Source organism: Trematomus bernacchii, unplaced genomic scaffold (genome assembly GCF_902827165.1).
Source record: "Trematomus bernacchii unplaced genomic scaffold, fTreBer1.1, whole genome shotgun sequence".
Classification (NCBI taxonomy): domain Eukaryota; kingdom Metazoa; phylum Chordata; class Actinopteri; order Perciformes; family Nototheniidae; genus Trematomus; species Trematomus bernacchii.
Window position 1 is genome coordinate 22,150,932 of NW_022987973.1, and position 17,279 is coordinate 22,168,210.

At 40.4% G+C, this 17,279-nt stretch overlaps 1 protein-coding gene across 1 annotated transcript in view; it reads right to left on the minus strand.

Annotated features, from left to right (window-relative positions):
- Positions 1 to 851: 851 nt before the first annotated feature.
- The window catches only part of pacsin3 (protein kinase C and casein kinase substrate in neurons 3), a 33,513-nt gene continuing 17,085 nt past the window's right edge, over positions 852 to 17,279 (minus strand). The window contains 7 exon segments of the mRNA XM_034116762.1: positions 852 to 2,778; positions 6,045 to 6,144; positions 6,146 to 6,224; positions 9,039 to 9,181; positions 13,577 to 13,697; positions 15,626 to 15,801; positions 17,086 to 17,241. Coding sequence (XP_033972653.1) covers positions 2,669 to 2,778; positions 6,045 to 6,144; positions 6,146 to 6,224; positions 9,039 to 9,181; positions 13,577 to 13,697; positions 15,626 to 15,801; positions 17,086 to 17,241 — 885 coding nt within the window. The 3' untranslated portion in view covers positions 852 to 2,668.

A 17,279-nucleotide genomic window follows, 5' to 3' on the forward strand; every position in this document is an offset into this window, starting at 1 on the left:
AAATGAAAGATCCCTCATTATATATGGAACTGAGTGCAGGCTGAACCAGCAGATGGCTCATGTCATTTACAGCAGGTTCTTCTGGAGCAGGTGCCACTCTTTAAAAGGTGACCCTATAGAAAGGTCCCAGGTGACAATAGTATTGCTTTCTTTAAGACCTTTTCATGGGGAATGTCATACCTGTTTTCAAATATGTATAATTAATAAATTGATTTAAAAAATGCCGAGCTGCAGCCTATTTACATCAGGTAGAACATCTTGAATTTAAACAATTATGTGCCAATATAGGTTAAAACATTTGCATTTTTTATATATTTGTAATTCAAGGTTTAATCCTTAGTTTTTCCAGAGCTTTTCACCATATCCTCCAGTCTGCTTCAGTGAATGAAAGTTGCTCTCCTCCCAGCTGCATATACGACCCATTGTTTCCACACTCATCATCATTATACTGACAAAGCGAATGCGCCAGAAAAAGACTCTGAATATTTAACCTCAAGCAAAGTATTTGGTTCACAGCATGCACTGCAACAACATACCACCTGCTAAGCTAAAGACTATGCTGTCGAGAAAAAAAACCTTTTAGGTAAATGTTGGATTATTTCAGCAACTATAGTGCCACACTTTGTTCTCAAATACAACCATGAAACACATTTGACAATATACATTTAAAACTGAACCATACAAGTGCTCTAACTGTGAGTCATGTGGCATGTTCTATGGAGCAAAAATCTATGGGAATTGAGAACCAGTAGCCAATAAAATACCCTTAGATATCTCCTCCCAGTTCCCCACTCTTTAATATTTGCAGGATACTTGAATAACAGTTTGAAAGAATTTGAGGACAAAAGAAAGTCTGTAAAACCTCCAACTCCAGAAAGCGCTTTATTGTTGCTTCCCACGTAATGTTATGTACATGTTATCATTTTGTAAAGAAAAAGGAAAAAAGGAGCAGCACATTAGCATTAATGATCTCTATTACCTCTCTTATTATTCAGACGTCTACATTGATTAGCTGTAGCGACGCTCACACCAGCAGGACAGAGGAAGCCCCCTCACACACAAACCACAAACTTAAACATGAAAAAAAAAAAAACGGACAGAATATGATCAATTATTTAAGGTGTTTGTGTTGCGTGTGTTTCATGATCGAAGCACGGCAAAACAAACCACCTTCCACAGGTCAAAGGGCCCAAAGCTAACAGTCAACTTCCCACCTTAGTCAGCCTAAAATTGAAAATGATTGCTAAATTAAAAAGGACAATAAATTAGAAAGTAAATAAGTTGACTGTAAAAATGCTATTCTTAAAAAGAAACAAGTAGCAACAGTTTACACCGTCCCAAGATCTTAATACAAACATACAGCTATCACATAAAAAAAAAGGAAAGAAAGTGAATTCAGTGTCACACCTAAAAAACTCCAAATGAACCAAAGCATGCCGATGTCGGGCTAAATGAACCAATCAGAAGGTAAAACATGTTAAAGTCCTGACACAGATTCCACTGGGATCAGAATAGGGGTCAGGATCAGGCGGCTGTAGTTCCTCGGTCAGACAGCAGGGGGGGCTGTAACATTTCTGGCCTCACTGCTAAGGCACTGGCAGTCTTTATATCTCTTTAATCCAAGCAGGAACCACCAAAACTGAGCGAAGAGGAAGTTGAAGGTGCCACCAGCTGCAGTTCCTCTAGCGGACACTAGGGGCTAACAAAGTGCGCCAACATCTACTGAAAATTGCTTTAAAATGTTTCCCCCAACAACGACGATTACTTTATTTAATGATGAAAATAGTGGTGTTTAAAAAATGTGTTTCACATGTTGGGAAATAAGCTTATTCACTTGCCTAGAGTTAGATTTGAAGATAGATATAGCTAACACAAGAGGTCAGCAACTGCTGGTTAGCTTAGCTTAGCATACAGACTTAAAACAATAGGGAAGACTAGCCTAGTTCTGAATAAAGGTAACCCAATCAAAGCCTAGCTCTCCTGTTGTTAGCCGTGCACATCAGAGTTTTAGGAATTTTCATTGATATCGTTTGTGCGAATACAATTGGGCTTTTACTTCCAAAGATAGTCTTCAGAACCTGAAGGCTTTCTCAGTCTTTATGCTAAGCTATCATGCTGCTGACTTTTGAGTTGCTTCTATCCTGTGATCTAACTGCATAAAACATTTTTATTTATTTTTTAAATCCCAAAATGTGAAATTATTTCTTCCACAAAAAAGCAGAACGGAAACTGATTGACATGTGTTTCAGCCAATCACAGTCAGCCGTGGTGGTGACTCTTACCGCTGCGGCACCCAGGCTGTCTCCTCTTGGATTCAATGTGGATTTTCTAACTCTTGCAACTAAAAATGATGGCAGCAAGCAGAAAAAAATCCAGAGTTTGTTCACTTGCGTCCATGTTTCTCTACAGAGCGTTGGCAGGCCTCCATTGATTTCTCTTTGCCTGTAAAGCTTCTTTCAAAAAAACAATGTCATTCACCTCAGGTTGAGTAAACAGCCTTTCACAATAAGTGGACTTTTTTCCAACTGGCTGATAAAAAAAAGAAAAAAAAGTTGTTTTATCAGTCAGTCACCAGAAAACTGTCTGGTTTCACCGTCTCCATGTCAGCACTACTAGCTTGTGATTGGTCCTGGCATCTTGAGTGTGGTGCCATTGGCTGGGCGGGCCATCAGGAGTTCTGGACGTAGTTGGCGGGGTAGAGGCCCACCTGGCCGCTGCTCAGCCGCCCTTTACACCAGCCCTGCTCGTCCTCCTCCCCCATCTTCAGCAACTCCTCGCCTGGAGGGAACATGAGGGTAAGAAAGTTTAGATCTCAAGCATTGTGTTCAAATATTGAATTCTAAAAATGGGAGAAAGCATTAATTTAAGATAATCAAAAGTAAAGCTGGGGAGGCCATCGGGTTCAGGATAAGCAGAGCTGAGCTTGGGTTTTCAAACTGAACTCACTCTGCGGTCCCATCAGATTTCATTAGCGCGTGTTCCCCAGGAACCCCCCCCTGAGGCAGAGGAAAGACTGGAGTTCCGCAGGGAGTTAACCAACCAAGGCAACATTCAGTTTTTTAACAGCAACATTTTACGTGATGTCCTACGAGGGCAGGAATGTTTTTTATCAATAAATAAGTCAATAAAATCAGAAAAATGTTTCTAGTCAAATGAGGGTTTCAATTATTCCTGTGACTACCATCTGCAATGTGAACCCTTGTTGGAATAGATGTTGGCCTGGGCCAGTTGAAGGGTCCGGACCTCCCCTCAACACACGCAGCAGTATCATTCTAACAGGTTGAGAAGAAGTCGCTGGATTGACCCCAGGATTGTGCTGCTAAACAAACCTTGTACTTTCATAGCTAAAGCCTTCTTGTTACTACCCCCCCCCCCCCCCCGATTCTTTGCTGTAACTATTTTAATGCAGGAGTTTGTGTTTAGACCTACCGCACACGGGTCCTGGCCACATTCCGCTACACTGACCGACCCTTGACCTTCACCAGAGAGTGAGAGGAGTTTTACTCACCTCGTACCCCATTGACTTCAGACACTGTGAGGAAGAGTTTGTGAGGCCATGTGTTTCACCTAGTTCACACACAATTTGATCTTAACATTCATTACCCTAATGATCCCATTCTGAGTCCTTTACTGCTACATTTTAGAACATTATATTTCATGAAACATATCCGACTACAACACCTTCCCTCTTGAATAAGAGCTTTTTCCTTTTTTTGTAAAAAAATGATGTTGAAATCTGTAAAACCTTACAGCAGTTAATATGATCATAACTCTTACAGATGTAGCGTCACATTACGTACAACGCAACACCGTTAAGTTATAAAACAGAACTGGCATCACAGCACGCACACAACTGTGTTTAATATAGGAAGTCCAGATAAACCAACTGTACACCAAGTTAAGGAGTAGACCTGTTGTTTATGAAAAGTGTCTGGACGTAGCTATTACGTCAAATTGACTTGACCCCCTACTACATTACCTGTTCAGCACCAACCAGCATACAGGTGTAATTGACCACTAGCTGGTGAACATAGTGGAGCTCCTATGAAATAAAGAGACTGATCTTTCTCTCAGGACTTGGTGGAGACCAAATATAGAGCTAAAATGACTGAATATAGGACTTTCTATGTTCAAATTATTCTAAAATCAAGATCCAGTTGAATGCTCAAGGTGGCCATACAATGTAAGATTGTAGTATTAACATATAAAGGTTTTTTATTTCTCACTTATAGCAATGTAGTTTGTGTAAAAGACCACCCTTTCTGCTCAAAACTAGCTTGTATGTGTGCGATCAAACAGGCAAAACACCATGGTCTAATACAATACAACTCTTTGGAACTATATGAATCACTGGTTGCCAAAAAGTAAAGCTACTCTTAAAATATAGACAAATTACCAAATTCTTGGAATTGTCCAAGATTCAGAATACACATACAAACTATGTATGCTCTTTTGAAGCACTTCAAGTTAAGATAATCCTTGAAAGTAACATGAAACTTTCAAGTAGCATTCTTAATATTCAGACAGGTGTCAAAACATCCAGCGCATAAGGAAAATAAATCCAATCAGAAGTTTTATTTCCATTAGGAATAAGTATTTAATAAAGCCGAAAAACTAGAGCAGTTATTCCATGAAAATAAAAGCATCAGTCCTCTGACTGTTTGAAAAGCTTCCCATCATGCTTTCATTTCCAGGACAGAGGATGAGAAGCTGCTCACATTAAGCAGCATCACAAGGAACACTTGTGATGCTATTAGCACTTTTACATTAGAAACAATTGTAATAATGATCCAATTGAAGTCACGGAAATAAGTCAGTTTTATATTTTTGACCTGAAGTATAATTTCAGAGTTATACATTTTTTTACAAAAGACAAGACGTTTCTGTGATTCAGAATCAATAATGCCACATTTCACAAACTTAAACTGACATGCAGATTGAGGTAACTGATGTAATGATTTATGGGTGTGTCCTCATTACATGATATTACATAATGTAGCATGATACATCACAGTCTTACTCTGCATACTCATGTCTGAACCAATCGGTTCGTCATGAATGTGTGTGAACTTAAGGTGTTAAGTCGAGGCATCACAGGTGGACAAAAAAACATCTTAAAAAATGTTCAACTAGGACGTATAAATGTTTATGTTTGCAAAGCTGTCATTTCATGAAAATGTGCAAATCAGTTGTGAAGTTGATATAAAGTAATTGCTTTGCTTTCTTAAATGTTAATAATGTATTTAGGCTAAATAGTTCATTTGTAATTAATCTAGGGTGGATACCATTTTGAGAAAACCTACATAAATGCAATCTCCCTTTAAAAGGACTTTAATGATTGCGCTGGTTTAGGACTGTTTCTGATCAAATTGTATTGCATTGAGTGTTACAGCTGAATCCTTTTCATACTTTTAAATCTGTCATCTTCACAACTAAATCATGTTGTTTTGAACACAGGAAGTGTTTTATATGAGCATGGCTTCTTACATTTTAATGAATGTATCTCTTATCTTGTGATTAAGTTGTGATCATGAGATAATAGAACAGTAAAGACCCTGCTACAACATCAAACCAACTACAGTCACACATGTTTCAAGTACTCCACTTTAGTACAATTAGGAAGTACTTGTACTTTACTGGTATTTCCAGTGTTTTGCTACCTTGTACATTTACTTCACTACATTTCAGAGGTAATCATTTTGACCAAACTAAATATATTCTATTAGTAACAGATAATTAACACCTAATGTAATCTACTAATAAATGATGGGGTAATTTGTGGGATTATGCCTGACAGTATATAAAGTCATTAAAAGTAATTAAAACTAGATGCAACATTACAGTTACAATTCTTCATAATGAGTTGTTTTCAGTTTCAGAACTTTAAGTATATTTAGATGTCAATACTTTAATTGCTTTTATTTTTCGTTTTGCACATTTCTTGAAACGACAGCAGTTATTCAACTCAAATGGATCAGATCAAAAGTCAGCAGTCTCCCTGTGATGCCCCCCCCCCCGCTGTAAGCATTAGTTTGTGTTAATACCTGCTTTAAAGCTGAGCTCATCGGCCTCCTGGCCTTCGTAATCATAGATCGCTCGGACTCGCACCGCCTCTACCTGATCCTCCTCCTCCTCCTCCTCCTCCGCCTCCCCCCCCCACGCCGTTCACCGCCAGCTTCTTAGGACTCTCCTCGTCTGACCAGTCTGACGAATAATCTTTCACCCTGAGGAGACAGGAGGTCAGGAGGACACAAAAAACAGTCATACAAATGTCTAGCACATGTCTTACTGGCACCTGAATGCAACAGTACGAGAAACATACAACCATTGTCCAAAAGTGCATATTTTTTTATCAATAAAGGTGTTGATATTCAAAATGTATCCATAGTTGTTAAGCACTGAACATTTCAATTAAATCAGGATTAGGCTCTTGCATTTTGCTGCAGCCAGATTTCCTTCGTTTTTCTCTTAGAACCCCCCCTCCCACCATCTCCCCGAGGCCCGTACATCACAAGTAGCCCTTTAAACTTAATGCACCCCCACTGAGGGGTTGTAAATAAACTAATGGAGGCTCTTTAGCGACGTCACACATTTCCTGGCAACCACAGCTGTCGTCAGCATGGAGTCTGAGGGGTGGAGGTTCAGGCACCACACTGAGTTTATGGGGGGGGGGGGGGGGGGGGACTAGTCTTTGTGTGGAAACCAGTTTGTAAAGACAGAACACCCTTTGGTGTTCCCTTGGTTGCTGATTGGCTAATGGTTACACAAGCCAAAACATCGTTATGACATCATAAAGTGGCCAAAATCAGCTCATTTTCAGACAGGTTTTTATATAAACGGATCAGGACAAAAAGAGAGAGAATCTTTGTTCCTGAAACGTTCAGAATCTCTTTACACAGAGGGGACACATGTTGATGTAGAGAAGACGTGAAAAAGTGGATTTTGCACAATAGGTGACCTTTAACATCAGATGGATCATTCTTAGACAAAGGGAAGGAAGATAATAATGATCATTAACAACTTAAAGTATTCCACAGTTTTTATTAAATATTTAGCCACTTTATCTGCAACTCAGATAGCGTGACATAACAGACAAACTAACTCACAACATTTATGCACAACCCAAAATAAGTATTAGCTTATTGATCACTGAGTTAAATGCCTCAGAGTAGCTTGTATGATAACATCCTCTGATACATGTTACATAGTATTCAAACTACCAGATGGAGCCCATGAGACAATGCTATGACTACACATAAAGTGAGGGGAGGGAGTGAATCTGATATTCAGCTTTCTAGCTACTAACTAGTAGTGGTGGAGTAAGAAGTACAAGTAGCAATAGTTAATTGGAAAATACTCACACTTAAAGTTCTGCATTCAAGATCTTACTTATGTTCAAGTAAAAAAGAGTATTGCTATTTAAATATACTACAAAAGTAAATATCCTATGTGTCCCCTAATGACCACACACACACACACACACACACACACACACACACACACACACACACCACACACACACACACACACACACACACACACACACACACACACACACACACACACACACACACACACACACACACACACACACACACACACACACACACACACACACACACACACACACACACACACACACACACACACACACACACACACACACACACACACACACACACACACACACACACACACACACACACACACACACACACACACACACACACACCACACACACACACACACACACACACACACACACACACACACACACACACACACACACACACACACACACACACAACACACACACACACACACACACACACACACACACACACACACACACACACACACACACACACACACACACACACACACACACACCAGAGGCCTGTACTACGAAGCTGGTTCAACCTAACCTGGATATGTTTGAGTTAGCCGGTTGGCCCAATCCAAAACATACGCACTCTGGCTAAGCTGTACTACGACGCTGGTTATCAAGTGGATCGCTCAAGCCAGCCGTGTCCTATCTAGTTAGGTGCGCGTTCACATGAAAGGGGTGGTATTTGGAGCATTCGACCAATCACAAACATGGACAAGCGTACTGACAGCGCAGCATCATACTTCCTGAATGAAAAGTGAACTTTAATATTAGTCAAATATGAAGAAGTTAAACTTTAAACATCCATGACTTAAACACTTTATCCAGGATAAAAGCCACATAGCTGCACCTGCAAGGTGAATACAGCTGGTAAAAGAAAAAGTGTTTGAATGCGTACATTAACAGGTTTATGAAATCACTGCCCCGTCTAAGACACGAGTGGATCTGACTTTAATTACATTTGACTCGAGTGTTTCGTCAACTTAATGTGTTGCTTAAAATAATACTTCTGCATACAGTATGTGACACTGTAAGTGGCCAGATACGGCTCAAGAAGCTGACTCAGATAAGGAAATATATGATACATTATGATGTGATATGATATGAATGATAATGGGACACATCGACGTCTGCACTCACAGTGCCGCAGACTGTACTTAATGTTACTCTGATCCGGTTACTTATGTTGTGGCAGATATTTAAGTAAGCTTTCTTAACGCTAATGTTATAATAGTCAGATTGCTCTGAAGATGGGAGGGGATATTCTATTAATTTTCACGTTCACACAGTCAGTTGATTTTTGCCGGCCGTCTTTCCTGCAACGGCAGTTTTTCTGTATTTCCTCTATCCTGTAATATGAATTGATAGCTTTAAACTCTGCACACGGAGCTCTGATTGGTCAGCAGGCGGTGCTTTCACTGAGTTGATCTCTTAGCCTGCAACCTAACCTCCTCCCGAGGAGGTTAGCCGCTCAGCATAAGTTACCATGGAGATCTAGCCCGCTAAAAAGAGAACCGGCGTCGTAGGACCGGAAAGCCCGAGTTTTCCCTGAAGTCAGCCGGCTAAGCGAAAATCCGGCTTCGTAGTACAGGCCTCTGGTAGTAATGATGGTTGTTAGTTTTCTGCAGCAGATGTGGAGGTGTCCTCCTACCTGCCGGTGTCCATGGTGATGGGGCTGGGCGGAGCGTCGTTCCCCCCCGATGACACGATGTTGGTGAGGGTGACCACGTTGTCCTCAGAGTGTCCCCCCCGCACCTTCTTACTGATGGAGCGACTCGCCTCCGGAGACCACTCCTGCACACACACAAATCAAATGATCAAATGAAAGCAGGACTTTGTAACTTTATAAAGGAAGAAATAACACATTCTTTCTCTCACAGATGGAAAGTATTCCCTAAAATGAATCAAATACCCTCAGGGTCACTTAATATGAGATAATATAAGATGTACTTTATTGATCCCAAATTGGGAAATGTTTGGCATTGCACAAAAGTAGAAATATACAAATCTAAAATGTAAACATCTCAAAATAGAAATAAAACAGCAAAAGAAAGTAGAAAATATAGAAGTTGACTGTGAAGATAAAAAACATATAAACTATCTGACAAATAAAACACTATTGAAGGCCCAATATACACACAATATAAGCTGAATATTATTTCCATTAAGTGTGTAAGGAATGGAATATTAAATTCACCTGTCTATGGCTACTGTAATCATACATTACAAATATTTTAATATAAACGGATCTTACTGAATCTGTTTGCTGACTGAGCTTCACTTTTACACCTAGTGATGTCTTAATACAAACATAAGAATCTATATTTACTAAATAAGTGCGACTGAGCGAGTTGAGCATATTGAAACTTGAGATAAAAAATGTGCGCTTGGGTCTTGATGAAGCTAGTGCTACTTTATTGCATGGGGACAATAATAAGATTGTAGGCCCCTCCCTATCTCCCTGACCTCCTCCACCGTCACATCCCCACCCGTTGCCTCAGGTCCGGAGATGCAAGCACCCTAAAGACCCCCAGGACTAAGCTCCAGACCTGGGTGACAGGGTCTTCTCTGCTGCCACCATCGCTTTGGAACGCCCCCCCCCCCCCCCCCCTATACACATCAGACAATCAACCACCCTATCATCCTTCAAACAAGCCCTCAAAACCCACCTCTTGCTTCTCCTTGGAACCCCCAACTCCCATGCCATAACTCCGCCAATCTGAATGTTACAATTTATGTTTTTCTTGTACAACTGAGCTTGTTAAATGTGACTTAAAGCGTATTTGTGTGTCTTGAAAAGCGCTATATAAATTAAATGTATTATTAATAAGAAAGAAAAATATTTCCTTCTGAACTTGTTAGGTAGCTAGCTCACAGTTAACTTTTATAAAGTTGTATCGGTGGTTTCAATAAATTGTCTTGAAGATGTATTTCCCATTTAGAAGATGTACAGTTGAATCCCTTGGTAAACTTAATCTAGAATCAAGAAAATAATGATTCACTTGTAAGCATATTATTGGATAATGATAATAAATAAAAAATGACAATCTATTTAGTACAGTGACAACTTAACAGAAACACCTGCTGTTACAAGATAAGTCTCTTATACGAAAAAGTACCTTTGTTTTCTGTCTTTGCGGCGAAATAATGTTCATTTCTATCCTGTAGCAGAATCAATGGAGTCTTTTCGATCGCAGCCAGACAAAAACACACACAGACACACTCTGGCCGTAATGACATGCTGCTGACAGAAGTAGGATACGGTTACCGGTATTTACAGTCTCAGTGGAGCACAGAACAACCTCCAGACTATCAGCTCTACAGGAGGTGTGTGTGTGTGGAACAAAAGTCCTCACAAATATAGAATTAAAAAACACACATGCTCAGTGTGTACCCCTGAAAAATCACGATTATAGATTTCATTTTACTGCTACTCTCTCTTCAAAGTCACTTTTAAGTGTAACTTTGCCGCAGAGGAGGTTAGGTCGGACCTCTGAATGAATATAGTCAACAGAAAGTCCTCACAAGTACAGAAACAGTGTGTGTGTCTGGGTGTGTGTTAGGACAATGGCTCTCTGTCTGTGTGTCAGCGGCGCTGTGGGAACGCCAGGAGATTCCACAGCGGACAGAAGAGATTCTCTACTTTCTGCCAACATCTCACTATGCCCTTATTTTTCCATTCCGGAAGAACTGTGGAAGATAAATATTGTTCACTCATTTCAACAAAGATTCTAAAATATGAACAAATGTCAAGTCCTTCTCAGGAGTGAAGACGATTAAAATGTTCCCCCATAATTTAAACAATCTGTCGAACGCTTAACACACTTTTTAAATTCTAGATCATTATCTTAAAGTGGACCTATCATGCTATATTTAAATGATATATTGTAGGGCTATACCTATATAAGGTATATTTATACGTTTCTGTTTTCAAAATACCAAACAGATCATGCATTTTAGCCATGCCTCATTTCGCTCTATGTGTTGTTTTCCAGCACTGTTTTTGCAGGGGGCTGATTCTGTGAGCTGCAGCTGACCACGCCCCCCTGCAGGAGAGGGGAGCGCGCTCTGAACAGCTGCTGGGCTGTCAGAAGAGGGGGAGAAAAATAGATCTCCGTCTTCCGTGTTTTATTATAGCCTATTATTATATAGTCGTTATTCATTTGTTTTAAAGCTCAATAAATAACAAAGAAGACCTTTGACCGGCACTTTTCTAATTTTGTCCGGAAGATTTAAACTTTAACGGACATCTTGACCGGCGAAAGAAACTGAAACTGAAACTCTGCCGCACGGTCCCCTCGTTCCTTGGAACTCTCTAAAATAGAGAGGGTTGTGTTTTCTGACACTTGGTGAGTTCCCTGGAACACCGGGGACACATATTCATGTATAAAAGACGTACAAAAGTGCATTTTGCATGATAGGTCCCCTTACTAAATAACTACCAACCTGTCACCTGACTTCATAACAAATAACAGCTGGGTTATACTTTAGGCTTTTTGTGCTGTAAACTGAATTTACAACTACAAATATAGTGTGTATTATGAATTTAAAGGGGCCGTATTATGCTTCTTGGGATTTCCCTTTCCTGTAGTGTGTTGGTTTTTGTGTGTGCGTAAATGGTCTGCAAAGGGTAAAATCCCCGTCTTCCCTCCAGAGGGAGTTTCTCTCCCACACACTCCACTCCCCCCCCCCCCCCCCCCTGCCTGAAACACCTCCATACACTTGCGCTTCTACTGGCTAGCGCTCCAACACATTGTACGTGATAGACTAAGGGGCAGGACATATATAAGCGGTAGACCAATCACAACAGAGCCGGACAGCTAACCAATGAGAGCAGACTGGGCCCTGGTTTCAGACAGAGGGTGAAAAGAGGTGGGCCCCTTTAATGCCTGTAGTGTCAAATAGTCGGACATAAATTGTTACCCATGTAAATAGGATTGGGTATCAAAACCAGTTCTGAATTCATAAGATTCCTTAAGAAACATTATATTCAAATCCTTTAAGAAATATTCCTGTAGGCAAAGATCAGACTGCACAAACACACAGGTGTAAATAATGTACATGACCTTAAAATAAATCTGCCTCTTTATTTTTTGGAACATTTTACTGCAGTTTTTTTAACCTTCAATAAACTAAACTGCAGCTTTGAACTGACCTCCCTTTTATTCAGCATCATGCTACCACATGTAATTGAAGCTTTATTTGCCAATAATCCGTTACTAAAAACAGTTATTTTGCGATACAACACCAAATACAAAGACCAAACACAGATACAAAAAATTGAAAAATCTAAAATCTTGAAAGAGACTTTCTGTGGTTCAGTTTCTGCATTTCTGAGTGTTATATGTCAAGTCTTTTGTATGATTTGAAATTTGAGGAAACAGGTCTGAAACAGCACACACACATACACGTACACATGATTGTATCTCTATTATGAGAGGAAAATTGGGTCTAAATAGCACAATACTAAATGCCTTCATTGTGAATCTGGAACAGAGTGTGTGGAGTATAAAGAGGGTGTGGAAATACCTGTGTGCTGCAGATTACAATCTATCATCCTCAGGCGAAATTAATAAAACCTCTCAGGAAATGAAGAGTCTGATTTATGAAAGACCTGATATTTACTGCCATTGTTCTTTTTTCAATATATCAGGGTATGTCATCTCAAAATGTAGAATGACTGTGAAAAAAAATAACTATTATTTGTTTGTCATCCCTGTAAATATTTGTTTGTCCTTAGTGGCCTGCAGAGTCAAAGTGAAATCTGTACATTTTCACAAATAACTAGATAAACCTGTGTGTGTGTGTGTGTGTGTGTGTGTGTGTGTGTGTGTGTGTGTGTGTGTGTGTGTGTGTGTGTGTGTTCAGACATTCCTGACCCCACTCTGAGCTCTCAGTCACACAACAAGGCTTCACTGGAAGCCTGTTTAATATTCAGTCCGCCACTCTTTACTACTGTGAAAAAAGTAAGTGTGTGTGTGTGTGTGTGTGTGTGTGTGTGTGTGTGTGTGTGTGTGTGTGTGTGTGTGTGTGTGTGTGTGTGTGTTGTGTGTGTGTGTGTGTGTGTGTGTGTGTGTGTGTGTGTGTGTGTGTGTGTGTGTGTGTGTGTGTGTGTGTGTGTGTGTGTGTGTGTGTGTGTGTGTGTGTGTGTGTGTGTGTGTGTGTGTGTGTGTGTGTGTGTATCCGTACCTCAAACTGGGGCCAGTTCATGCTCATTCCCGGCCCGTGGGTGTTCCTCCACCATCTGAGATCTTCCGTGTCATTGGCTACTTGGATGGTCTGACCAAGGTCCCGGTAGAGAGCGTTGAACCTATTGGACAAAGTGACTGTCAATCGTCACATCTACCGTACCGTACCCCCCCCCCCCCCCCTCCCCCTCCTCCTCCTCCTCCTCCTCCTCCTCTTCTGCCTTAAAAAATAGGTCATTGTAGACTTTAAATTCACATTTAAATCCCTCTTGTTTGAAGATTATCCAGTTTTTTCAATCTTTGTTCTTTTGTGTTGCTAATTTTAAAATAAGGTTTCTATATGTGATTGATTCATGGTCTTAGATTTGATGTTCCTCTGTTAACATGCTGGTCCTCTGATGAATTATCAGTGAATAAAATGTATTTTTGTATAATGACAAAGTGAAACAATGCAACAAAGGGAAAAGATGTATTGCAGTCACGAACCTGCAGAGAATTATAACATGAAACTGTAGCGCCCCTTGGCTTTTAGGAGCTTTAAAGGTTTGAGGCTGCAGCTGGCAACTTTAAAGTATCCGCTCAACAGGAGGGAGGCTGAGCAGAAAAGACGGTTAACAAAGTAGATCATTTAACAACTCAAGGAATGGTTCATTAGGAGTTGGTAGAAACCAAAAACAGAGCTAAAAAGAGAGAACACTTGTGAATAGCATTTAGCAGGTGGACACAAAGGTTCGTAATAAAGGATAATGTGGCTGGAAGCAACTGCAGCGTTGCGCTCTTTCTGAAAAACAATAATTGGCGTTTTAAAGCAACTCGGTGATGTATCTGAAAACACAGGACAGAGCCACTGGTGGAGAAAAGGTCAGCCTCATCATCGGGCCTGCCGTGTTATTAGGTTAAATAACCAGCTGGAAACACAACATTGACATATTATCCCACTATGAAGTTCTTGGCAAACAAATAGTCGTTTACACATTAGACCGACACAGTGCAAGCTTCTAATTCATGTCCATTGTTTGTGTCCATCTGATGAATGTTAGTCCAACAGATGTACGTCCTCACTTTTAGCTCCGTTTTTGGTTTCCACCAACTCCTGAGGCTAAGTACGTGTCCCTTTAGCTGCTAAATTCTCCAATAAGTTCACCAGCTAGTCTCTAACGTCTCTTGGTATTCGTAATTTCCTGCTCTTAACAGTGCTCATACACTTTATGTTAGATGTACTGCTGCCACTGTGTACTCTGCGGGCTGAGACTTTAAATTCCTGAAGCCTCCATTTAAAAAGGTGGAATTCCAGATAAGACTTATGTTTGTGCATATTTTTTGTCTGCATTATCAGCTCTGTGCTGATTTGTTACACTCAAGAGATGATATGAAGGAAAAACCTGCATCTTATAATATACATCCAACCTTTCTAGGAGCAGCAGGTAAATGACTGATGGCTGTTTGAACATTTTATGAAAAGGCAAACTCTAGGCTAAAAGTCAACTTTATAATTCACTGAAATATTACATTTTTTCTTTACATATCTCAAGGAGGTTTTAGGATAACCTTCTGTCAAAACGTACAGTATTCCCACTTAAGGTATGCTTCACAGTTGATGGACTTTAGATCTTGTTACTTTAAAGGGGCCCCTTTATGCTTTTTTGAGTTTTCCCTTTTCTGTAGTGTGTTATATAGGTTTCCAAATGTCCCTCCTGAGTCCTGAGGGAGTTCTCTCCCACACACTACTTGTTCCAAGAGCATTTATTTCAACTATCTTTACTCCAAAGACTTAATTAAATACGTTTTTGTTCAATATTTGGACAAAGATCATGTTGTACTTTACCAATCGTGGGTACTGTGGAAACAGTGGCTTGTTTAAATAGAATAAGAGGTCAATAGTTAATGGACAACACCCTGAGTTTTCTATTAACTCCTGTGTACATACCGTAGACCCAAGTTTGGACAAACACATTTTCAATGCCTTCGTTCTGAGTCATTGATAATGAAATAGCTAATCACTTCTCTTTCCTGATGGAAAAGTATGTATGTAAATATGTGTGAGTCTTACCCTTCTTTGGTGGACAGGTCGAGGTGTGTGTGGATGTCCAGGAGGACGTCTTTAAAGAAGCACAGCCTCTTACGCTCGGCCTCCTGGGTAAGGTCGAACACCTGCTCCATGTCCTCCATGTAGCGAGGGTTACAGCGGTTCAGCTCCTCCAGGGCCTTCGTGTAGCGCTCCTTCACCTGCAACACACACAAAGCACACACTCAGCTAATGTGCAACACTCTGACAACCTGAAGAATGACGAATAAACATATCAAAAGATTGCTGCCCCAGCCAAGTCTACTGTATTTAATGATCCAGCCAACAGGTGCTGAATAGTGTTAAACCACATGATTTCATATCTCAGTATTTAGCAGTTACTTTTCCTCAAAGTTTAATAAAGATAAACAAAATGTTTACCAGTAACTGTTATAATACTAGAATCAAACCCTCTCACAATCACATTAATGCTGCATTTCTGTCCGCCCTGCATGAGGGTCCCTCCTCTGTTGCTCGTTCTTTGTTAGATGTTTAGTTTGGGAAGTTTCTCCCTAACTAAATCACGGGTGTTAAAAGAGATGTTCTAGTATGATATAAAGATTGAAAAGCAGTTTAAGGCACATTTTTATTTGTGTAAGTGGGCTTTAGGAATGAAATTGACCTATTGAAGTACAGCATGTACATCTCCTTTAAAAATAAAATACTAAAGATAGTAATAATATGTTATATTGATTGCTTTCCGTCAAGTATTAAAGAGGCAGAAAAGGATAGGGACACTTTTTGCAAACTGGTTGTTGTTGTTGTTTCACATAGCTACAGTAGATAGTAACACACATGCTATATAGCAAAGGGTTATGAGAAATCTAAATAGCAGTATGCACAGTCAACATCCGGCATGCCAGATTAGCAGTAAGTAAACACTGAGTTGAAGTTTTGATGGATGAAAAACAAATCAAACGTCAACAGAAATACTATGTGGTCTCCTCTGAACACAAAGAAGAACAATAGAGCTGAAGAGGTGCTCTGATGTTTGTGGAATGCAGACTGGTTATGTGACTCCTGAATTGAGTTAGGTACAAAGTGCTTTTTCAGGTCTCTTTTTCCCAAACTTTGTCATGATATTGGATTTCATTTCCTTGTCGTGTATTTTGTCTTAGCATTTCCCAGTTTTGAGTTTCCTCTCTTCAGGACCTGAGCTTTTCCTCTTCTGTTGTGTTTTTGTGCAAAACAGCGAACTGTAGAGACAAGCCCAGTCTTGTTTTAAAACACAAAAACACACAGGTATGTTTTTTTCTGGACTCTCTGACACACCCAGACTCGTGCTAGTGGAGCTACGCATGGGACTGTGTGTGTGTGTGTGTGTGTGTGTGTGTGTGTGTGTGTGTGTGTGTGTGTGTGTGTGTGTGTGTGTGTGTGTGTGTGTGTGTGTGTGTGTGTGTGTGTGTGTGTGTGTGTGTGTGTGTGTGTGTGTGTGCGCTCTTTACTTTCTCTGCCTCCTCGTTGCAGCGCTCCACCCGGATCGTGAATTTGCGAACTTCCTCCTGCGACTTGGTCGGGTCGGCCTTGGCGTGCGTTTCCCTGGTAACCGCCGTCCACTCCTCCTTCCTGGCCTGATTGTATCCCTTCTTACCGGCCTCCACCTTGACACACACACACACACACAACGAAGCAATAATTG